The 16,936-nt window shown below is 58.0% G+C and overlaps 7 protein-coding genes across 7 annotated transcripts; all 7 read left to right on the forward strand.

The window, feature by feature from the left end:
• Positions 1 to 1,500: 1,500 nt before the first annotated feature.
• LMJF_36_4400 (ATP-dependent RNA helicase-like protein) lies at positions 1,501 to 4,395 on the forward strand (the record flags this gene model as incomplete). Its single annotated transcript, XM_001686972.1, has 1 exon — positions 1,501 to 4,395. The coding sequence occupies one exon, from the start codon at positions 1,501 to 1,503 to the stop codon at positions 4,393 to 4,395; it is 2,895 nt and encodes a 964-aa protein (XP_001687024.1).
• A 1,181-nt stretch (positions 4,396 to 5,576) lies between these two features.
• Positions 5,577 to 6,161, forward strand: LMJF_36_4410 (conserved hypothetical protein; the record flags this gene model as incomplete). Its single annotated transcript, XM_001686973.1, has 1 exon — positions 5,577 to 6,161. The coding sequence occupies one exon, from the start codon at positions 5,577 to 5,579 to the stop codon at positions 6,159 to 6,161; it is 585 nt and encodes a 194-aa protein (XP_001687025.1).
• A 719-nt stretch (positions 6,162 to 6,880) lies between these two features.
• Positions 6,881 to 7,270, forward strand: LMJF_36_4420 (putative 60S ribosomal protein L22; the record flags this gene model as incomplete). The annotated part of the gene is made up of 1 exon (XM_001686974.1): positions 6,881 to 7,270. The coding sequence occupies one exon, from the start codon at positions 6,881 to 6,883 to the stop codon at positions 7,268 to 7,270; it is 390 nt and encodes a 129-aa protein (XP_001687026.1).
• Positions 7,271 to 8,655: 1,385 nt separating this feature from the next.
• On the forward strand, positions 8,656 to 9,765 carry LMJF_36_4430 (asparaginase-like protein; the record flags this gene model as incomplete). The annotated part of the gene is made up of 1 exon (XM_001686975.1): positions 8,656 to 9,765. The coding sequence occupies one exon, from the start codon at positions 8,656 to 8,658 to the stop codon at positions 9,763 to 9,765; it is 1,110 nt and encodes a 369-aa protein (XP_001687027.1).
• Positions 9,766 to 10,914: 1,149 nt separating this feature from the next.
• LMJF_36_4440 (conserved hypothetical protein) lies at positions 10,915 to 11,763 on the forward strand (the record flags this gene model as incomplete). The annotated part of the gene is made up of 1 exon (XM_001686976.1): positions 10,915 to 11,763. One exon carries the CDS (start codon positions 10,915 to 10,917, stop codon positions 11,761 to 11,763), a length of 849 nt encoding a protein of 282 aa, XP_001687028.1.
• A 1,134-nt stretch (positions 11,764 to 12,897) lies between these two features.
• On the forward strand, positions 12,898 to 14,928 carry LMJF_36_4450 (putative mitochondrial intermediate peptidase; the record flags this gene model as incomplete). Its single annotated transcript, XM_001686977.1, has 1 exon — positions 12,898 to 14,928. The coding sequence occupies one exon, from the start codon at positions 12,898 to 12,900 to the stop codon at positions 14,926 to 14,928; it is 2,031 nt and encodes a 676-aa protein (XP_001687029.1).
• A 1,398-nt stretch (positions 14,929 to 16,326) lies between these two features.
• On the forward strand, positions 16,327 to 16,809 carry LMJF_36_4460 (conserved hypothetical protein; the record flags this gene model as incomplete). The annotated part of the gene is made up of 1 exon (XM_001686978.1): positions 16,327 to 16,809. One exon carries the CDS (start codon positions 16,327 to 16,329, stop codon positions 16,807 to 16,809), a length of 483 nt encoding a protein of 160 aa, XP_001687030.1.
• Between the last annotated feature and the right edge of the window lie 127 nt (positions 16,810 to 16,936).

Genomic DNA, 16,936 nt, shown 5'->3' on the forward strand with positions numbered 1-16,936 from the left:
CTGCGCGAAAGGCCAAAGAGAGGTGGGGCTCAGCCAAAGTTGTGGGGCGTATGTGGTCAAGCACGTTTCCGGCGCCGGATGACCGCGCACCCTTCCAAAGGGTGCAGCAGCATTACCTGCTGTGTGGATGCGAGCGACTACCGGCGCGCCGAGCCGGCTGGATGGAAGGTGCACAAGCTATTCAACAACGCTGTTCCACACGAGCTGCCGGTACTCGTGTGCCTGAGCAGGATTGACTGCAATTCCTTGCAGGAGCACAGAGGCGTGCATCGTGCTCCTGCAGTTGAGGAATACAGAAAACAACCTCTGCATCGTCATGCACATTCCCGTGTGTATGCGACAAAGCAGTAATAGGGTTGTAGACTGGCTGGCAGACTAGGAAAATCACACGAGTGCGTTCTCAGACGTCGGCATTCGCCAACGATGCAAGAGGGCGAGGAACTGATGGATGCACACGTTTGGGCTGCTGTGCAGGCCGTTGTGCGCCTGTGGTGCAGTCTTATTGCAGAGACACGGAGGACCTAGAAACAAGACAGGGAGGCCAGCAGCCTAAAGCGAAGGTCAGCGTCTTTCCAGCCCGTGTTTTGTTTTTTGTGTGTCTGCTTGTGTGTCGCTCGTTTCGCTTCACCACCACCAGAGCTCCTCAGTGCGATGGCTCGTGGCAAGCGCATTGCTGTCTTCCATGTGCTACCCCACTCCACAAATTTCTTGCTACCTGCCATCTCTATCTTGTTCAGTCGTTTCGTTGTTGCGCCTCACCGGCTGTGACCTTGTCTGAACAGCGCCGCACATCCGAGAGAGGGAGAGAGGGGGGGGGGAGTGCTGCTGCTACGCTTGCAAGCGACACCTCGTCTCCATGGACAGGCTTCCCGATCTTACTATCCCTTCACCCTAATGCGGTGTGCCCATTTCCGATCTGTACTTTTTTTTGCTTTGTTGCTGAGAAGTGGCGGCTGTGTAAACGCCCAAGCCGAAATGGAAAGAGGCAGTGAAATAGAAAAGGAGTAATGGCGGGCGGCGCGGTCCATCGCCAGGTTGCTGTCCCTCATGTTGCGCAGCACTCTCACCACTGCTGTACTCTTTGGGCACATTTTTACTGCTTGCTTCGAAGGGGAGCGCGCCGACGAGGTAGTTGCTCTCACGCATGCGCTTGCTCCACCGTTTGCCCCGGTAGGTCATCAGCGCTACTAAAGTCCCCGTTGCAGTGTTTCCGTTCTCTTCCTATCTTCTGCTCCATCACCTTGGCCAACGGTGCTTTCTCATTCCGATGTTTCTTTCTCTCACACTCTCAAAGTCAGCGTCTCGATAGCAGAGCATACTCACGGCTCGTGTTGTGGAGTCACGCGGGCTCACAGCATCCCCTTGTCCCCCACTCTCCCGCCGTTTTCTCAGACGCACAAACACATACACACACACACACACACACACACACACACACACGCGGAGAGAGAGAGAGACGGACACTGCTGCTCATCACGACGCAGAAACGCGAAAACTACGATGTCCCTCAAGAAGAAGACGTTCAAGCAGCGCATTCGCAAGAATGACATGAAGCAGCGGCACCAGATCGGCTTTGGTTTACGCAAACGCATGGGCGCCGCTCGTCGCATCCGGAACCGCTACGACTCGGTGGATGATGGGACACGGCCGATGGAGATGATCGTGTCTGAGATTGCAGAAGGTACGGCTGTGCCGAGTCAAGAGGCGGTTCTCGATCCCCGCAGTCTGACAGACCTGCTGCTGCGTCCGGCTGAGTCACCCGTGAGCAACAACAGCGCGTCGGCAAGCGCCAACGTTGCCACCACTTCTTGTGCTGTCGCATCAAAGTCGAACGGTTGCAGCTCCGCCCTATGGAAGAGGGGGTCGTCGAAGTCATCCGCACTCCTCACCTCTGTCCCACTTGCATCCGAGAAGGTGCTGCCGTCGCTGCCGTTAGCCCCTGATGACCCGCTTGCTTTGCCGGACACCCGCGTCTTCGAGGAGGAGGAGCGGCAGCAGCGCCTGGCGAGAGAGGCGGCGGCGCGGCAGAACGAAAACAAGAACCTGTACCGCCACAGCGGGCAGCCCTACCTCTTTTGGGAGCGTGTTGGGCTTCATCCTGCTCTCCTTCAGGCGCTACGGGACCTGCATTTTACCCACCCCACCCCCGTGCAGGAGGAGGTGCTCCCGAACGTCCTGGCAAGCGGTGACGAGGGGCTGGCAAGGCAGCGGAGCAGCGAAGCGGACAAAAAGAGCAAGAAGCACAAGCGAGCCGGTGGCGCTGCTGACAGCGCCGGCCACGATGTGGTCGTGTCGGCCGAAACGGGCAGCGGCAAGACGCTGGTGTTTGCGCTGCCCATCTTGCAGGACTTACTCACCACGCTGGACACGGAGAGGGTCAGTGCCGTTACGCCAACTTCATCGGCAGAGGCTGTGCACGAAAAAGCAACGGGCCAGGCGAGTTCGGACGCCGCTGTGGCGCGAGCGGAGCTGAAGGCGAAACGCCAGAAGCGTATCATGCACTCTCTCATTATTTCGCCAACGCGCGAGCTCGCCCTCCAAATCGATGCGGCTATTCGCCAGCTGACCAAGTTTGCTCCGCAGGTGGTGGTGGGTTGTGTGGTCGGTGGCATGGCCCAGGAGCGCCAGCAGCGCGTCTTGAACCGACACCCGCACATTCTCATCTGCACCCCAGGTCGTTTGTGGGACCTGGTGCAGAAGAACGAGGGATGCTACCTCGGTCACAGTGCCAGTCGGCGCCTGCACTACGTCGTCCTCGATGAGGCTGACAAGATGCTGCAATCAGGACGCTTTGCCGAGCTGCAGACCTTGCTGGAGCGCATCCACTGCGAGGTGCTGCCGGCGGGTTTCGCTCAGGACCGTGAGGAGGGTGCCGAGCCAGGCGAGATCGCCGTTGAGAGCGGTCGCTGGGACCCCGATACCGAGTCGTTTATTCCGTTTGACAAGGAGGAGGCAGGCGCGACAAAGCCGAAGGTGAAGAAACTGGTGGCAGAAACCGTCACCGAGGCGGGCGGGGCACCAGTGGAGACAATGAAAGGCAAGAAGCGCGCTCGCGAAGCCATGGAGGCGGCGGCGGAAGACGTCTCATCAACTTCGAAGACGAAGAAGGCAAAGAAGGTCACTGCAGATGTGACGCCAGCAAAGAGCCGCAAGACGGCCAAAACGTCTGCGAAACAGGCAGCTGGCCTGAAGGAGGAAGAGGACGAGGAGGCGGCAGACGAGGAGGAAACGGCGAGCAAGTATGGCAACATAAACACCGAGACGGAGCACGGCGGTGCTCGCCATAGGAAGGACGAGCCGCAGCCTATCCCGATGCCGCCGGAGCCGGCCGCGGGGCACCGTGTTATCACCTACGTCACGTCTGCCACTCTGTCGCTGCAGACAAACTATGAGCGGCGCGACTTCTCGGCTCGCAAGAGCATCATTCGCACCTCGAACGCAGATGTGTTGACCAAGGTTCTGCAGCAACTGGAGATCAAGCTCAGTAATGCGCGAGTCTTCTCTCTCGCGGAGTCGGCCAACGTCGCCGCGCGCATCAACGAGACATACCTCCGCTGCCCCGACAATAGCAAAGATCTGTACCTGTACTACTTCCTCAAGACCTATCACGATGATCGCGCCATTGTCTTCGTGAACGCGATTTCCATGCTGCGGCGCTTGGTAAAGCTGCTCGAGGTGCTCGGGATCGCCGTGGTGGGCCTGCATGCCTCGATGCAGCAGCGCCAGCGTCTGAAGTTCATCGACAAGTTCAAGGAAGGCAAAATCCACGTGCTCGTCGCCACCGACGTTGCGTCGCGCGGTTTGGACATTGATGGGCTCAAGTACGTCGTTCACTACCAGGTGCCGCGCACCACTGAGGCGTACATCCACCGCTGCGGCCGCACGGCGCGCTGCGGCGGCACCGGCCTTTCTGTGCTGCTCGTCAATGCTCAAGAGCACATGTCGTTTCGCAAGCTGATGGAGTCCCTCGGTCGGAAGGAGAGTGAGGTGGAGACGTTTGCGATGCAGGCGACCATTGTGCATCAGCTCCACAGTCACCTGCGCATTGCGTGGCAGATTGATAAGCTGCAGAAGGAGATCGGGAAGTCCCGCGCGAACAATCAGTGGGTAAACCGGATGACGAAAGAGGCGGACCTGGAGACGGACGACATGTTCGACGACACCGCAGACGCCGAGAATCGCGAAAAGCAGAAAGCCATTCGCATCTTGCAGCGCGAGCTTCAGCTGCTCGGACGGAAGTTCACGGGCCAGTATGGCGGCAAGGGTGCCTTCCGCACGAGCGCATATGCTCTGGGCGCTAAGCAAGCAGAGCAGCACCTGAAGGAGCGCGCCGACCGTCAGACGATTCGCGTGGCGAGCAAGAAGAAAAAGTTTGCAGCAGACGGCAAAAAGTAGCGCCTGCCGCGTTAGCAGACGCGGAGGGAGTGCCGGCTGCAGTTAAGGCATAAAGAAGCGAACGAAAACGAAGGAAGAAGCAGACGTGAGGTGTCTGTACTCCCGCTTCCTTTTTTTTTGTTTGCATCTGTGTGTGTGAGAGGGAGGCGGGAGGGGGTCGGGCGGTGCTCGCTCATGCTCACTCTGGACATCCTGTCACACCTGTGCCACGCTAACTGTCCTCCCCTCCTTTGCTCCCGTGGCGTGGCGCACTGGGCCAGATCCACCAGAGGCGAAGGCGGCAACGGCGCTTGCATCATATGCCGCTTGTACCGTTTTCTTTTCTTTTTACGGGTGTGTTTTGTTGGTGGTAAGCGACTGCGTGATGGCGCAGATTTAAGATCGAATAACAGCGAACGCCTTCGCGCCACTCTCTTCCCGTCTCTTGGTACGAAGGTTGCGTTCAAACGTTCTTGACTGCATTTTGTTTGCCTCTTGGCTCCCTGGCTCCTGTTCATTTTTACAACGGCCAACCTCCTCCGCAGTGCTCGTACTAATCGTAAAGAAGCGAGGGGTGAGAAAGAGAGAGAGAGAGAGAGAGTACGCATCTCTGTGTGTTGAGGGGTACGATGCAGGGAGTGAGGCGGTGGGAAAGCAACGTTTTCTTGCGCTGTAACACATCTGAGCGTCTCGCAGTGGCGCATCGCTTGCTTGGCGGTCGTTGCGGTTTCTGATGTGGGGCAGTGAAAAGCACACGTACCGGACCGATGTGCTCTTCACTACTGCGTCTGCCCCGCAGCGGAAGCGCGGAAGCGGAAGGGGCAGCAGTCATCGTGGAGAGGCGACGCCCATTTCATGTCTCGTTCCTTGTGCGACTGAAAAACAAAACAGAAACCCCGTCCAAAGAAAAAGGGAAACACTGGTGTCGTCGAAAGCGTCACTCCTTTCTTTTCCTCCCCCGCCGCCTCACCTGCTCTCTTCGGCCAATCCTCGCGGTACACGCGCTGCATCGAAAGCACATGCCGTATGAGCCCCTCAACAGCAGCGGGCAGATTCCATACACACTTGAAAGCCCGGCGTGTCTCTCTCTCTCTCTCTCTTTCTCTGGAAGCCGAAGAAGGAGTGGGAGAGCCGAGGCAGTAAAAAAAAAACGAAACAAAAATTAAACGAAGACAAAAGAACCGCGCTGCTGTTTGAAGCGAATGCGCCGTGCGGGATGGTGCGCGGTGGCACTGACAGCCGCTGTGGTCGTCGGTACTCGTGTGTCCCAGGCACTCGCGTCGCCATCGTCGGCGTCGTCGTGGTCGTTGTGCGACTGCTCGCACGTGTCGGCACCATGCCGCTTTCATCACGCTGTCGGCCTCCTTGGGCGCACACGGTTTACCCGCTTTGATTTGCGGAAGCACGAGATGGAGAAACGGCGTCTTCGCGAGCTGGAGAAGGCCGGCATCGACCCGGTGGACGACGACGACGCGCCGTGGATCGCCCCTGAGGAGCAGCAGCGGCTGGACGAGGAAGAGGAGAGGCGACGTGCCGAGATGGAGGAGCAGCGGCAAGCGTTTATGAAGAAGCGTGCCGAGGAGGATGCGGTGAAGCGGCAGAAGTTCAAGGAGTTCCGAGCAAAACAGATCGCAATGAGTCGACACCGCAAGGTGGCAGCGGCAGAGAAGAAGGAGGAGGCGCGGCAGCACCGCCAGCAGACGAGCCGTGTCGAGGGTGCTGAGGAGGCGAATGCTGCGGAGGATGGCGCCGACGCCGAAGGCGCATCTCACCATGGCACGCAGTAGGGGGTGGGTGGGGAAACAGCCGCCGCAGTGCTGCCTCGATCGCCGTGCGCGTGCCGTCTGAGGCTTGTGCATACACGGTAGGAGCTGCCCACGGTAGCTCAACGCCGTCCTGACCGTGTTCCCCATATGACGTGGACACGACTCAGTTTTTATTTCTGTTTTCTCACATATCACGGACAAAATGTCAAACACACGCCAAGCAGTACATCTTTCTCTACTTCACTCATCTGCACCTACGGCCACATCATCATGGGCTGATTCATCTCCGGGATTGGGATACGCATGTATGTGTGCGAGCCGTGGTAGAGAAGATGCCCTTCCGAGCATCGTGCCTCCGCTTTGGGAGAGAAAGAGGGGGCCGTTGGGGGAGATGTGTGCATGTGTGTGATCGCCTTGACGACTGCAGGCGTTTCCTCAAGGAGGGCGGAACGACGGTTTTTGTCTCTCATCCTGGCAGGCATGTCAAGCCGATGCACCCCCATCCTCCTCGAAAACGAACGCACGGGATCTCGTGTCTGCTCTCGCGGTGTTCGGCATGCGGCTTGTCGCATTTGACTACTCTCCCTCCTCCTCCTCTTCTCTCCGTTTTCTGCCGGTCTCTCTCCTTTTTGCATGCTTGCCATCACACTGTGATTTACGTGCACTTCTCCCCCTGACCACTGCGGCGCGTGCATTGCGCAGCCACACCCTGCATCGCTTCATCAGCCTCGCACACAAAGATGGTCGCCGTTCGCGCCAAGGTTGGCTCCCGCAGCTACGTCCGCCAGAAGCAGCTGGCCAAGGGCAAGAAAGTCTTCAAGATCGACTGCAGCATCCCGGCCGCCGACGGCATCTTCAGTGAGGATGTGCTTGGCAACTTCGAGCAGTTCTTCCAGGACAACACGAAGCTGAACGGGCGCAAGGGCAAGCTGTCTGATAAGGTCCGCCTGTCGATGAACGACAACGTTCTGACCATCAGCACCACGATGGCGTACCGCAAGAAGTATTTCAAGTACCTCACGAAGAAGTTCCTCAAGAAGAAGGACCTGCGCGACTGGATCCGCATCCTCGCCACCGGCAAGGGGACGTACCAGCTCAAGTACTTCAACATCCAGGACCAGGAGGAATAGTCGCGCCACCATACAGAGCCGCTGCTGTTTGTCCGCAAAGTTCTCTTACACCCAGGCAGGGCGTTGCAGAGCCGTGCATGTGTGTGTGTGTGTGTGTGCATGTGAGCGTAGACGCCCTTTTTTTGGATTGGTTGCTGGCTTTTTGCGCTTCATCTCTTTTCCTTCGCGTCACACCTTCGCTATGTGTCTCGCCTTTGCTCAGCGGCCGCCAGCGCAGCCTGGCGGGGAATGGAACGTACGAAAAGGAGGCGGGAGAGTCACGGTAGCAGTGAGAAGCAACCAAGACAAGTAAGCAAAAAGGGCCTGCGTCTGCGGCGCATCGTTGCCGTGCTCGTGAGCGCGTCAGGAGCGTCCGGCATGACTGGTGTACGTTCGGAGGCGAAGTTGGTGTTTTCGTTTTTTGTTTCCTCGTTATTTCACCTTGACAAGCTAAAATACCTGATGAAGAAACAAATGATACAAAGCGACACTTCGCACGAACGACGACGGGGAGGCGGAGGCTCGTGCCGAGGGGGGGGGACTCACTGTGGTGACAGGAGGATGCCCCTGTGGATTGTGTGGGCTTGTGTGTGTGGGATGGGGGCGACAAACAGCAGGCGATGTGGCTATGAGGTGGAGCGGAGAGGAAGAGAGAGAGTCAAGGAGGGGGTAGAGAAACCCGCCCTTCTTTGAAATCCTCAGCTGGCTCATCCGGTGCACCTCGTAGCGTTCGAGCGCCGTGCTTTTGCCGCCACGTGAAACGACAAGTAGCACACTGCACTGCCCACTTTGTCCCCTTGCGCATAGATATCTATCTATACTGCAGCCCCCTCCTCCCCGTCCCACCCTGCAGGACTTGGGCCGGGGGGAGGTACGCGAGCCCTGCATGTCACGATTCAGGCTCCTTTTCCCACCCCTCGTTCCCTTCGTTGCGTGTATGTGAATCCACCCTACCTTTTTCTTCACCAACCTCTCTCCCTACGTGTTCTCTTGCCTTCTGCGTTACGGCGTCGCTTCTCTGCTCGCGCGGGCAGAGATTGCACGGCGTACGTGGCGGCAGCACTGGCAGAAGGAAGGCTCTTTTCTTTTCAATCTCTGACGAGCACTTTTTCACTCTCTCTCGCCCGCGCTTTGTTTCTCCGGAGCCTGTGGCAGCCGCATCTGCCGTGACGGCCTGAGCGCCTGTGCGGTCGGCACTGCCGACTGCTTACCGTTTTCTTGAAAGAGACGGCGTTTTTTTTTTTCGCTAGATCGCCGAAACATACCTTCTGCAGTGGGATATCATTGGTTCCTCTACCACTGTACCTTTGCACCACTATAGGAATAGGCTGATTCATTTGTGCCCTCGTATCTCATCAAAATCCTCCCCCTTTCTCTCCGTGTTGGTCTGCGTATTGCTCGCCGTAATGCTGTACATCAGTAGCGGCCTTGTAGGTCGCAAGGCGATGAGCGGTGAGCTCTCCCCTGAGGAGGACACGTCGGGTGCCAAGGTGCTCCTCATCAACATGCGCAGCTATCAGTCTGATCTGCTCGATCAAACGCAGCGGAGCAACGTCGACCATCGCAGGTTTTTTCTTGACATTCTCCAATGCAACGAAGACTTGCACAGGCCGGGTGTGCCCAGCTTCGACGTGATACAGCTGGAAAAACTGAAGCTCTCGGCAGACCACACTCACGAAGACTGGTTAGAGCTGGCGCACCTCATAAAGAAGGAGTACCACCGCTACCGCGGTTTTGTGGTGGAGAGCGGATCGGACAACATGGTCACCACCTCCACGGCGGTCAGCTTCTTGCTCGAGAACCTCGGCAAGCCGGTCATTTTCACAGGCTCACTCATCCCCGGCCATCGCATCTACACCGACATGACGCGGAACATTATCCTCGCCTTGGCGTTTGCCAGCTGTAGCCAGATCTGTGAGGTGTGCATTCTCTTTGACGAGATGCTCTACCGTGCAAATCGCGCCATCAAAATGAGTCTTTGTAGCTTGCGCCCCTTCGACTCGCCGCACTTCCCTCCCATCGCATCCATGCGCGGCGGTGTCCTGATCATTCACAAGGTGCTGCTCCGTCCGCACCCCACCGGTCGACTGTGCATCAAAGCAGAGTTGTCCACGAAGGTGCTGACGCTCGAGCTGGGCCCGGGAGCGCCGTTTGAGTTTTTCCGAGCCGCCATTGAGTACACAAGCGCTCCGGCCCTCATCCTGCGCTGCTACGGCAGTGGTAACGGGCCGACCCGGCGTGACTTTATGAAGCGCCTCCTCGCCATAGCGAAGGATCGCGACTTGGTGGTGGTGATTTGCACGCACAACCGCTACGGGGTGGTGGCGCTGTCGGAATACGAAGCGGGGCGTCAGCTTATGGGGGCTGGGGCCATCAGCGCTGGTGACATGACGCAAGAGGCGGCCATGGTGAAGCTCAAGTACCTGCTCGGTCTTGGCATGTCTCCGGAGCAGGTGCGCAAGTACTTTGCTGTGGACATGCGCGGCGAAGTATCGACGCCGTCCGCAAAGCTGTGAAGCGCCCTGGGGAGCGCTAGCTCTGGGTAGGGCGTAGGAAGACACCGGATTCGCACTTCCTCTACACCAGCGTCTCCGCTGGTGCTTGTGAGAGCACGGTGACGCCTTCCCTTCCCTGCTGTAACACTATCTCCATGCTCAGGCTTGCTTGCATGTTGCCCACCGTGTTTTCTTTTATTTTTTGCCGTGTGGGCGGGGAGCGGCAAGTTAGGCTGTTTGGTTTCTCTTACTCCTTACCGACGCATATGTCAGCAATACAGTTGGACATGCTTGTTGTACTTGTGCACAGGCGCACAGAAGCGCGAAGAGGGAAAACGTGTTGCACCAATCATGCAATCCAAGCCAACAGGGAGACGCTCCCCCTCCTCTTCGCGAGGTGTATTGCACGGCATATGTTGTCGGAGTAGATGACTGTCGGGTACCGAAGAACGACGTGATCTTCTACGCCGTCGCCCCTACATGTCCTAGGCCTTCCGCTACCCCCTTCCCCCCTTCACTCTCCCGTGACCCAGCTTCTGCACCAGGCCCCTTGCTTTCCTGAAGAATGGGTGGGTACCTAGACGGTGGTGCCGTGCACGCTCGAGAGGTCTTCGTGCTGCCGTGTGATCTCTGTACTGTGCTCTCTCTTTCTCTTTATCGTTTTTTTTTGTCTGCTTTGTTTTTCTTTTGTAATGTTCCTCATATCCTGTCTGCCTGCCGATGTCCCCCCTCCCTCTCTTTCTGCGTCTGCGTCTGCGTCTGCGTCCTTCTGTGACTGCACACCCCCTGACTTGGAACATGTACAGTAGTTGCGGCGGCGTAATCTTGCTTGGCTGGCGTTGAAGGCGCATCTCTGGTTCACCGTGGGGCACATCTGCAGTGTGTCACACGTCACACAAAAAAAATTCTATATATGTAGTTTGTTTGTTGGCATATATATATATATATGTATACATATATTTCTGTCAAATAAAACTAAGCATTCCAAAACCGACACATCCACGGAATTGTAGTGGAAAAGGCTGTCAAAAGACCCTGTGCAGAGCGATTCGGCATTCACGCACAGCTTTCACACACGCGCATACGTACACGTAGATCCCTCTCATTTGCCTCTCTCTTCCTTCTCCCACTTTGGATAATTTTAGGGGAGCAACGTGGCTGAAGAGTAACATGGGCAGTTCAAGTAGCAGACAGACGCCGCTGCCGGCGGGGTCCGCGGATACTGCTGCCTCAGCCGAGGTGACGGCAAGCACGACCGACTATCAGGAGTACATCAAGTTTCGTGACCAGCTTCTGGACTTTGCTCTGGGGGAGAGTGCCTTCGACTACACTGAGCGCCTCTTCGCCCAGAAGCCGGACAGCCCCGAAGTCATGGCGCTACTAGCAGAGACCGCCTTTCTGTATGATAAGACCAAGAACAAGGTATCGCGGGAGCACTGGTGCGATCGTCTGGACCTGCTGCAGCGCGGCGTCGACGTGAGCCGCAAGTGCATCAACGAGAACAAGGATTACGGCCCGTGCTATCGCACCTACGTCATGTGCGCCACACGCGAGGCGGAGGCACTCTACTACATGAAGAGTTTCACGGGACTGGGGCTTGTGGAAAACTACCAGGCAATCATGCGGAAGGGCGTCAAGGGGATGGAGCTGCTGCCAACGGACGCGGAGATTCCCAACACCCTTGGCGCTCTGTGTGCGCGCTGCTGCTTCCGTTGGTACGACCCGTCGCGTGTGTACGCGTGGTTCTACGGACTGCCACCGACGCGCAGGCTGCGTGAGCTGAGCGTGGACTTCCACAAGAAAGCGTGTGCGAACGATCCCAAGAACCTCGAGTACGCCTGCCGTTTGGCGCAGGCCTACTTCCAGTTAGGCGATCTGGCGAATGCGCGGCGATGGTATGTGAAGGTGCGCGATGAGATGCCGCCGCAGGAGCTGAAGGATGAGAAGTGGCAGGGCGTAGCACACACGCAGTTGTCGACGGCCTTTGTGAAGCCCAAGTGGAATGTTCCGTTTGCTTAACCTGAACTGTCGAGTGTGTGTGTGTGTGTGTGTGGAGAACACGGTGGGGCAGCAGGGGAAGAGGTAGGGGCGGGGAGCCAGCGAGGCTGCGGAGGGCGGTGGTCGGCGTTGTTTTTGGTGCTGCTGATGTGGGCTGTTCCCATCGTCTGCGTTGTTCACCTTTGCTTTTTTCTTTCTTCTGTGACTCTCCGCACGCCCTTCTGATCGCTCCTCTTCTCTCTCCTTGTCCCACGTTTCACAGCTGACGGTGATGGTGCGCGTGTGAGGACAGCGTGTCAACAACCTTGCCCTGCCGCACTGACGGCAGCAGCCGGGGGAGGGGCTCACTCCATTTGGGCTCTTCTGTTCTCGTCTTCCCAGGTTGTTCTGTTCACCTGTCATTTCCTCTGTTGGCCACTTTTTCACTCTCCATCTCAGACCTGCGTACAGGCGAACGGCACGGTTGTGGTTCACCTCGATTTTTCTTGGCGCCGACGCCAGGCCAGTGTTGGGGCGGCCACATCGCGGAGGGACTGCGTGAAGCGACCAAATGAAGAGTGAGGCAGAAGAGAGGAGGTGGTGAGCGCTGCAGCGTCACCACCACCATCTCCCTTTCGACTTCTCTGCTATCGCAGTGCTCTACTCTTTTTTTTCGTTCTCCGACGTGCCTCCTCTTCCTGCGTGGGAGACGTGCGCCTGTCAATGCGTGGGCGAGCGCATGCGTGATGCCCATTCGAATGAAGTGGTCGCGGCGCATGCTCGACGCTGTGGGAGCGACATTTGTGCTCGCCCTGCGTACGCGCCGGTACACTGCCGTCGCGCACACCGCACTCTTCCCCTCTCTCTCTCTCATTCACGGCCTGCGGCTTCCTTCCGCTCACCCGACGCCTGACGGACGCTGTATTCGTTCGCGGCGCGTTGTCTTGTTCTCACTTGCTCCTCATCTTCGCCCTATCATCCCTACTTTTGTGTGTGTGTGCGCTTCGTACCCGCACTGCTTCCACGTTTTCTGTTTACTCTCCACAGTAGGTGAATCCCATCCTCAGTCGGCGTCGTGCTCCCTAGCTATCCTTTTTGTTTTTTTTTTCGCCGGATTCGCTAGCGCTCCAGCAGCTTCGCCGCCGTCTCCACTCCTTTCTCTCCTTCGTCCACGATATGCTTCGCCGACTTGTATCCTGCGCATCACCGCTGCGCTTGCGGGGCTGTGGTGCGGCTGTTGTCTTGGGCAATGGTCGTTTTGCTTCCACGGCGAACGCGTCGGCAGCACCGCCCATCACCACCACCAAGGCGCCGACCTACGGTACTGTTCCCGATATCCCGAACCTGAACTTCCTTTCCAGCCCTGATAATCTGCTTAACACCGTGGATGGAACGGTGGACGTGTGCGAGGCGTTGCTGAAGGAGATTCCAAAAGCCAAGACGCCGCAGGCCAAGCATGACCTAATCGATTCCACCAGCAACGTGCTCTGCCTGCTGCTGGACCCGTGCGAGTTTGTGCGTCAAATCCACCCAGACGAGAACTACAAGCGTGGTGCCTCCCTCGCCTTCCAGAAGGGGTACGAGTACATGTGCGAGGTGAACTCGCGGCGCGACCTCTACGACGTCATTAAGGAGCTAGATAGCCAGGAAGGCCGCAAAGGCCTGACGCCGGAGTCGGTCAAGAACGTTGTGCAGCTGAGGAGGGACATGGAGAACAACGGCATCCATCTTCCAGACGCGCAGCGCGCCAAGGTGACGGAGATGAACATCGAGAAGGAAGAACTGGCGATGCGCTTTTTGACGGAGCAGGGCTCAGCCAACCCTTTCGGCACTCTCCGGTACCTTCTTCAGTGCCGCTACGAGCTGGCTCAGTTGCTGGGGTTCGAGAGTTACGCAGAGCAACAGCTGCGCGGGACGATGCTGGAGAATCAGGAGAACGTATGGCACTTCCTTTGTAGCATTGCCAGCAAATATCGTCAGCAGGCGGAGGCGGAGATGAACCTCATTCGTAAACACGTCGGCGAGGTGCGCAACCGTGTCAACATCACCGACGAATACAGAGCCCGCGTAGCGTCCTCGATGCGGCGCGATGCAGAGCCGGAGAATGCGCTGGAATACTTCTCCGTCGCGAACTGCGTGCGCGGCATTCAGTGTCTCTGCTCGGAGGTTTTCGGCGTGAAGCTGGAGGAGGTCCCCCTCAACCCCGAAGAGGTTATCAACAACAGTGTCAAGAAGTTTCACGTGTACGATGAGCACAAGAGGTTCCTCGGCGTGATTGTGCTGGACATGTACACGAACGAGATGAAGTACTGCCAGGCAGGTCACTTGACGCTGCAACTCGGCTGCGTGCCGCACCAGGAGGCCCTCGCCACGGTGGGGCTGCGCTTACCGAAGCGGCAGTACCCGGTAGTTGTGCTCACGGCAAATGTGGGCGCGCTGAAGCCGGCACAGCGCCGCCCTGATGGCACATACGACGACGAATCCACCCTAATGCAGCCGAACGAGGTGACGACTGTTTTCCATGAGTTTGGCCACGCCATGCATACCATCTTTGGACAGACCCAGGTGCAAAACTTGGCCGGCACGCGCGCCAGCATCGACTACGTCGAGACGTTCTCGCAGCTGTTTGAGCAGTTCCTCTCGTCGCACGAGTTCTTGAAGCTGTGGGCGCACCGCATCAACACCCGTGAGCCGATCTCCTTCGACATTGTGCAGAAGCGCAACAGCGCGGCGAACATGTTCAAGCACCTGGATATGCTGGACCAGGTGGTGCTCTCTGCGGTGGACCAGGCGCTGCACGGGCCGCAGCCGTTAACGGTGTACTTCCCGCACGGCGACCAGGGTCACGTGGGCAAGCGCACGCTCGGTGACCTGGGCGATTACGGCCGCGGTGGCTTCAACATGGCACGGGCGCTCATTCAGGTGGCGAAGCCGGTCTCCGTCGCGGAGCCGACGGAAACCGGCGTCCTGAGTACGCTATCCTTTGAGCACCTTTCAGGATACCCGGGAGGCTACTACGGCTATCTCTACAGCCTGAGCGTGGCGCGTCGAATCTGGACGAAAAAGTTCGAGCGCGACCCGCTCAACCGCGATGCCGGGCGTGAGCTGGTAGAAAAAGTCATGTGCCACGGCGCCGCCTGTGACCCACGCGAAACCATCGAGAAATACCTCGGCGACAACCTCACAGATATTGATATTTGGGCCTAAGAGAATGGTAAGCAGGTGCGTGTCTTGCTCTCTCTGCGTGTGTGCGCCGGCTATCCGCTGCTGTTCGAATCACACAAGAGTCATCGAGAGAGGGATGGGGTGGGGGGCTAGAGGCTCAGGTAGTCCGCGAAAGAGTTGCGCATGTGTGTATGCGTGCTTGGAGGCGGGTGCTGTGGGGCCGGCGGTGGTAGCCGTGACGGCTCAGAGTCCAGCAACGGAGCGTTTCTGCGTGTCGTGTGACGAGCTCGTGTTTGAAGATCATCGTTGCTTCCTAGCGATGGATTGGCCCTCTTCTTTTTCGTTTGTTAAATATATGCGCCCCTCTCCCCGCCGTACTTTGGCATTCACCAAGGTTCGCCCATACCCCTCCCCCTCTCGACTCCCCTCCCCGTCGTGCCGCTGTCTCGGCAGGTGCTCACAGTCGCTGGGCTGCTGCTATGGATGAGCGTGGCTGCCGAGCGGCTCGCCCACCAGGCCTGGCGAGCACTGCGCTCCGTTCGGAAAGCTACGAACGCCTCATTTTTATTCCTCCACCACCCCTCCTCTCTCTCTCTCGCTCTGTGTCTGTGTGCTAGGGGGCGTGCGCAGATGTCGTATTCGCGCGCGCATGATCTGTTGGTGCCTGTATCCAGCTTTTCCGTCTTGCGGAGGCGCACACACCAGTAATGTGCGGCTTCACTTCTTGGAAGTAGCACTTAAAAGAGTGCAAGAAAGAACGATTTTGATACACGCAAACAAAAAAAGAAACAGCTGTGGCAAGACGCTTAATGCGAGAGCAAAACAGCGTGATAACTACGCCATCTCTAGGCGCACCCCAAGAGGCGCATCGAATCCCTGCGTGTAAGCAGAGGAGAGAGTGCTCACCACCATCGCAGGTGACCACCGCCCACTACTCAAACGCTGTCAACGCGAGACGAAGGGTGTGAGGGACAGACGTTAATCACCGGCTCCCCCCCCCTTGCCAAAAACAGCAGCGTGCAGATGTAATGGTGCATTCTCTCCGCTTCTTTGCTTCACTTCCACCTCGTCTCGGTCGCCTGCTCATCGTGTCGTAACCGTTGCGTGCAACGGCTCTCTCGGTTGTCTTTTGGCTTCCGGCTTTGGACTCGTTCTCCCCTCACACCGATGCATGTGGTGCTGCGGTGCGAGAGTCGACTTGCTGGCTCTCTCTTTCTGTTTACACACACACACACACACACACACACACACACACACGCGCACTTTCATTTCACCCACGTACGCCTTGTCTCCGTCGGGCAGTCTGTTGTGCGCCGCTCTTTTTGCGACTCTTCGCAGCTGGCCTTGGATACCGCCGCCCCCCTCCCCCCTCCCCCGCCGCTCTTCTCCAGTTTGACCTGCTCCAACGCAAGCCCTTTTGGTTTGTTTCTCACGTGAGTCATGATGCGCTCCTCATTCGTGCACAAGGCGGCCGCCGCAGCGGCTGGTGGGGGTATGACCGCCACCTCTAGCGATCACAAGATGGCATCGCTGCACAAGCTTCTCACTGGTGAGGTGCAGTTCCGCAACAACGCCCTGCTGAAGACTTGCAACATCGAGCACAACTTCGGTGCCACGTGGAAGTCAGACATTGAGGCGTACGCAAAGTGTCTGCCGGCGGACGAGCGGAGCTGTCTGGAGCGCCAGGTCGCGCGCGTCATGCTGACGCGCTACACGACTCGCGAGCTTGCCGAGTACTGCGGCGAGGGCCCGGAGCACGTGGACGCGGTGGCGCGTGAGGCAAATATCGCACAGGCCAAGGCGCATGCGCAGCAATACGGCGCCGACAAGCTGGAGGCCTACGTGAAAGCTGAGTCCAAGAACGCCGGCTGGTCCGAAGCCGAGACGAAGAGCTTTCTGGATGCCGTAAAGGCGGCCAAGTAAGCCATTGTCAAGAAACCGTCCAGCGAGGCGTGATGGGGGCGACGATGCGCTGCACTTGCTAACCGCCTGGGCGATGTCGTGCTCATCGTTGGTTGCAGGCATGCTTTCGCGTCTTTGCTGATCCGCC

The sequence above is a fragment of the Leishmania major genome, chromosome 36 (genome assembly GCF_000002725.2).
Source record: "Leishmania major strain Friedlin complete genome, chromosome 36".
Classification (NCBI taxonomy): domain Eukaryota; phylum Euglenozoa; class Kinetoplastea; order Trypanosomatida; family Trypanosomatidae; genus Leishmania; species Leishmania major.